Source organism: Perognathus longimembris, chromosome 1 (assembly GCF_023159225.1).
Source record: "Perognathus longimembris pacificus isolate PPM17 chromosome 1, ASM2315922v1, whole genome shotgun sequence".
Taxonomy (NCBI): domain Eukaryota; kingdom Metazoa; phylum Chordata; class Mammalia; order Rodentia; family Heteromyidae; genus Perognathus; species Perognathus longimembris.
Window position 1 is genome coordinate 102,791,260 of NC_063161.1, and position 6,236 is coordinate 102,797,495.

A 6,236-nucleotide genomic window follows, 5' to 3' on the forward strand; every position below is an offset into this window, starting at 1 on the left:
GTCTATAATTCTAGCTACTCAGAATGCTAAGATCTGAAGATTGTGGTTCAAAGCCAATCTGAGCAGGAAAATCTGTGAAACTCCAATGAACTTCCAATGAACTACCAAAAAGCCAGAAATGGTGCTATGGCTCAACGTGGTAGAGCACTAGCCTTGAGCACAGAAGATCAGGGACAGTGCTCAGGTTCTGAATTTAAACCCCAGGACTGGCACAATTTTTTTTTAGTTTTTTCAGAATATTTTTTGATATAACTATTACCTTCGTTTCTAGTTCAAATTGATTATACAAGCATATGTGTATAGTCTCTCTCTCTTTCTCTCTCTCTCTCCCTCCCTCCAGACAGACAGACAGACAGACAGACACACACACACACACACACACACACACACACACACACACACGAGTAAATGGCTGTATCTGGTTCAAACTTATCCCAAATTGGAGTGGCCTCATTTACAAGCTTGGGATTTGTTTTGGGGTTTTTGTTTTTTTTTTTTTGGTCATGTTTCAGAGATGAACAATCAATACGTCCGCCGGGAAGTCTTCTGCTGCGAGACCTGCGATGAACTCAAAAGCTTCTGGGAAAAAGAAATCAGCAAGCAGACTTTTTACCGAGAGCTCGAGGAAGATCGCCAGGGGAGAAGCGCCCTGAGAAAGTATGTAGACTGATTTTTTTCTGTCTTCTTATTTATTGGTACTGGTCCAGGGGCTTGAACTTGGCCTGGGCACTGTCCCTGAGCTTCTTTTTCTCAGGAATAGTGCTCACCACTTGAGCCACAGTTCCATTTCTGGCTTTTTTTGGTAGTTTAGTAGAGATGAGAGTCTCGCAGACTTTCCTTCCCGGGCTGGCTTTGGACCATAATCATCAGATCTAAGCCTCTTGAGTAGCTAGGATTACTAGGATCCACTGGCCTCCTGACTTCTCTATCATTAGTTTTTAAGTAGGCTTTCCCAGAAACAAAGCAAGTGTAAAGAGGTCCTTTGACCAGATAGCAGCAGATAGGAACAAGGCGAAAAGTCTTCACCCCACTTTGGATTTCCATGGAAAAACACAGCAGGAAAGATCACATCTTCTAAGGTCAGCTAGTGTGAATGATTCCAGGAAGCCTCAAGCTATCCTGGTGATTTCTATGCAGTACCTGGCTGTGGGATGTATAGGGCAGGAGTTGAATAAGGAGGAGTTGGAAAACAGATTTGGGAGGGTTGGGGGTTTTGTTTGTTTCGTTTTTTTATATTGGCTAAGCCATTTGCTAACTATAAGGAAGTTCATAGTGGATAGGCAACAGCTCCTCAGCCAGCAAGCTTTATAAAATGTCAAACTGTAAGATGCAAAATATTTAAAACCAAGATTTATCCCACCAGAGGCCCATACCTATAATCCTAGTTACTTAAGAAGCTGAGATTTGAGGATTAGGGTATGGTACCAGCCTGGTCAGGAAAGTTCATGAAATTCTTAGCTCTAATTAACCAGCAAAAAGGCAAAAGTGGAGCTGTGGTTCTGGTGGTAGAGCATCAGGTTTGAGTGAAAAAGCCCTGAGTTCAAGACCCAGTACTAGCACCAAAAATAAAATAATAATAGTTATAAAATAATACTGGCACAGGAAAAAAAAAGATTAACAAAAAACAAAACAAGGTTAAGCCAGGAATGAGAAGGGCTGAAGATTAGGATGAATTTTATGAGTTAAACTCAAGGTCAATTTCAAAAATATTAATTATTTCTTAGGAGAGGCACAGAAAGTCACAATGCCTATGTGCACCTGATGGTACAAAATAATATTTATTGAAATGAACTCCAGAAAATGGAAACAGAAATTTTGTTATTATTATTTAGTGGGTTTTTTTGGCCAGTCCTGGGGCTTGAACTCTAGGATGGGGTGCTGTCCCTAAGCTCTTCAGCTCAAGGCTAATACTCTACCACTTGAGCCACAAGGCCACCTCCAGTTTCCTGGTGGTTAATTGGAGATAAGAGTCTCATTGACTTTCTTGCCTGGGCTGGCTGTAAACCGTGGTCCTCAGGTCTCACCTCTTGAGTAGCTAGGATTACAGGAGTGAGCCACCGATGCCCAGCTATTTAATTTTGTTGTCAAGGTAATATACAGAGTAGTTATAATTACTTACATAAGATAGTGAGTACATTTCTTCTCATACTTGTTACCCCTTTCCTTGTTTTAATCCCACCTTCCCTCCCTACCAGTCTCCCACACCCCAAATTGCACAGTTAATTTCCAGCATATTGTCTTGTGAATATTTCTGTTGGGTTTGTTTGCCCTTTATTCTTTGTCTAACCATTTTGATGTTCACTTTCCCTTCCCTAATTCAGATAAACATATATACAATATCCAGAGTACCAAAATCAAATACAGTTGACAATAGGAGATAAATCATAGGAAAGAAAAACAAAAGAAAAAAGAAATAATTTCACATAGTATATTAAAAACAACAACAACAAAGAAAAATCTCTTGTTTCCATATCTTGGAGTTCATTTCGCTTACCATCATCTTATATGATCATATGTCCATAGCTATTGAGCTATAGTGATCCTCTGCTTGGACTATCCTAGACATATGCTAATTATTACCAACGAGAGAAACCATTGAATCTGTTTCTTTGGGTCTGGCTCACTTCACTTAATATGATTTTTTCCAAGTCTTTCCATTTCCTTATAAATGAGGCAATGTCATTCTTTCTAATGGAAGCATAGAGTTCCATTTTACTTTATTTTTGCTGTTTTTGTTTTATTTCCTTTTTGTTTTGTGTTTTCATTTATGTGTCTTTGGGAGTGTAAGGGGAGGCACAGAACTATAGGGACAAAAGACTGAACAAATGCAGCAATGGTACTCACTGGAGGCTAAGTTGAAAATGAACTATACAACTCTGGGTGGGGGATGGGAGGGAAAAACTGAGAAAGAAGGGGTGATATTGACCAAAAAGAAATGTACTCATTACTTGACTTATGTAACTGTAACTCCTCTATATAACACCTTTATAACAACAATTCTTAATAAAATTTTTAAAGAGTCAAAAAAATAAATTATTTAGGAAGACAAGACAAAGGAAGGATTATGAAATTTAGGTCAGTCAGCCAGAGCCTCTCTTTGAAAATAAATAATATGCAAACAAAACAGTTAAAGTGCTGGGGACATGGCTCAAGAGGTAGAGTATGTGCCTAGCACTGTGTGAGTCTTTGGCTTTCATCCCCAGGAGTACAAATCTCTATGCTGGGATTTTTCAGGCCCATGTACAGCCGGTCTCTCACAGGCTATATCAGCATTGTTGACAGTTAGGACCAGATAACTCTTTGATGTGTAGGGCTCTCTTTGCTTCTTGAAGATGTTTAGAATCATCAGCTCTTTGGTTTCAATAGGATTCTCCCTCCACAGCCTGCATTCTGCTTTCTTGTGAAAAAGTGGTGCTCACTGAGAGCCAGTGACTTCGGGTACGGATGAACTTTTTGTAAACACAGACAAAAATGACCACCTGTTATTTTAAAATCTCATCTTCACCTCTTCACACTAGTCTATGAGTGTATACTAAATTCCAAGGTTAGACTGACAAATATATATGTCAGTGGGAAAAGCTAGCTTAATGAAGAGATCTCACATGTGGGATGAGGCATATTAAGGGCGGTGAGGGAGAATAATGCAGCCCTTTTCCTTATTGACAATGCACTTCTTGTTCTAGTTATGGAGTCTCCCAAAGAGGACATTTCCTATGTGGAAGACTTGTGTCATGTGTGTAGCATTGCCCTGAATACAAGGCAGAACCTGTCCTCACAGGCCCAGTGCCTTGATTCAAATGGAGCTGCTCAACTGCATGTATGAGATCTTCATCTCCAGAGGGGAAAGACCTCACTCAAGCAAAGAGATGATATTTACCTATTCTGCTAGGCAGATTGTCTCCCTGATTCCATGTCCCTGTATCTGTGCAATCATACTGAGCTAAAAGGGGACAGGGGGTTAAATTCAGCCAGGTACAGAAAACCAGAAGTGGGTGCTGTGGCTCAAAGTGGTAGAGTGCTAGCCTGGAGCTGAAACACTCAGGGACAGTGCCCAGGCCCTGAATTCAAGCCCCACAACAGAAAAAAAAAGAAGAAGAAGAAGTAAAATTCACATGGGACAAACTCAATGTCAATTCCTATAAACATTTTTAAGCCAAGTGCTGGTGGTTTACATCTTTAATCTTAGCTACTCTGGGAGCTGAAAGCTGAAGATCATGGTTCAAAGCCAGCCCTGACAGGAAAGTCTGTGAGACTCTTAGATCCCAACAACCACCAAAAAGCTAGAAGTGGAGTTGTGGTATTGTGCCACATTTGGGTGAAAATGACCAGGTCCTGGGTTCAAGCCCCAGTACTGGCACACACACACACACACACACACACACACACACACACACACACAGAGAGAGAGAGAGAGAGAGAGAGAGAGAGAGAGAGAGAGAGAGAGAGAGAGAGAGAGAGAGAAAGAAGTATTCTGAGAAAATAGGATAAAGAAAATCCTTGATACTTTCCAGCATCCCCTTTGTGAACAACGGAGCAAAGGCAATGTTTTCATTTTGTGTTGTCTTACCTCTTCTAAGATAAGCTAGCAAGAGCCTGTGCCAAAGCTGGTGGAATGTGTCTAGCAATGCTGGTGTATTCACGGACAGAAGAAGCAGCCAGAGCTGGAGAGAATCCATTTTTCTCTGCTAATTGATGTCTCTGGCAGAGATCCTAGAGATGAAATCACTCACAGGTGAACTGAGTGGCCCCAGAGCTAGAAACCCACCTGGCTTTGTTTATATAAGTCTGGCAACCCAGTATAGGTGAGCTAGTGCCGTGAAGAAGGTGAAAATTGGTTACATAAAACTGGCTGGGAAATCTGAGAAAAGTCAAGTGCAATAGAGATGTGATCGATGGACACATTTCCTGTTTGGCCTGGGATGGACCAGGTATGCAACTATCATTTCAATGTAATCCTTAATTTTGTTCACTTTTCTATTTCTCTTCCATTCTCTTTTCATCCCATTTCTTCTCTTTTTTCTTCTCTTTCCTTCTCTCTTTCTCCATTTTTTTTCTGCTAGTACTGAGGGTATTAATTTTCTAAAGTATCCTCATTTAGAGAAGAAATCCTGAAAATGGCTAAATGACCTGCCTTCAGCTGTAACTGAGTCACTATATAATGTTTTAAATGCAAAAAAATGTGGTCTTCACACCTCTTCTAGATTTAACAGAATTTATACTATCCGGGAGTATTAAATCTAGTGAATTAGCAAAGAGAGGTTTGAATCAAGCTAGGCACAGGTGGCTCATGCCTGTGATCCTAGCTACTCAGGAGGCTGAGGTCTAAGGATCCATGTTTGAAGCCAGATGGGTAGAAAGATCTGTGAGACTCATCTCCAATTAAGCAGCACAAAACTGGCTGGGGATGTATGGCTTACATGGTAGAGTATCAGCCTTGAGTAAAAAGCAAAAAGTAAAAACAAGAGGCTCTGAGTTTAAGCCCCAGTAGCAGAAATGTGTGTGTGTGTGTGTGTGTGTGTGTGTGTGTGTGTGTGTGTAGAACTTGTCAGTTGACCAACACATGAGGGGGACAAAATGCACTAACCAGATGTGTGTATGGTGCCTCTCTCTCTCTCATCAGGCTCCGAGAAGAATGGAAGCAGAGACTGGAGAAGAGGTTGAGGATGCTGGATAATCCTGATGAGAAGGAAAAGCAGCCTAACCCCATGGACTGAGAGCTTCCTGTCTCAAAGCAAACAAACCACCAAGAGCACTTTTCTAGGAGTGAAAGAAAAGACAATTAATGCCCAAGTTAGGTTGATTAAGCAAGCAGAACACTCTCTCTTTGCCTTTCCATAGTGGAGGGCAAGCTCATGTAAAATACACCCTGCCCCTCCCACCCCCATGTTAATGGAAGATATTATCCAGCTCAATCCTCTCTGCACACAGGGTAAGGTGACTGCAAATCACAAGGGAAGCTCTAGGTATTGGGTATAAAAATCTCTTGGAATTAGCACCCCTTCCTCCAGATTTCCAAGATCCACATAAGCATATATATAATCTCTCTTTCCATATTTTCTTTTCATTTTGGAATCTGTGTGTTTTCTCTGAGCTTTCTGAGGGAAGTCACCTGGGTGGCAAATCTGGCTTTTCTGCATCACCTGGAATAAGAAAGTCAACAAATACTTAAAAGATAATAAAAATAAGTAAAGAATAAATAAATAAAATTCCTTGTTTTCTTTTCTCCCTTTCAACAA

The 6,236-nt window shown here is 40.7% G+C and overlaps 1 protein-coding gene across 1 annotated transcript; it reads left to right on the plus strand.

Moving 5' to 3' along the window:
• The first annotated feature begins 514 nt into the window (after window positions 1-514).
• Window positions 515-5,714, plus strand: Fam240b (family with sequence similarity 240 member B). Its single transcript, XM_048351893.1, has 2 exons — window positions 515-657; window positions 5,621-5,714. The coding sequence occupies exons 1-2, from the start codon at window positions 515-517 to the stop codon at window positions 5,712-5,714; spliced, it is 237 nt and encodes a 78-aa protein (XP_048207850.1).
• Window positions 5,715-6,236: the final 522 nt, after the last annotated feature.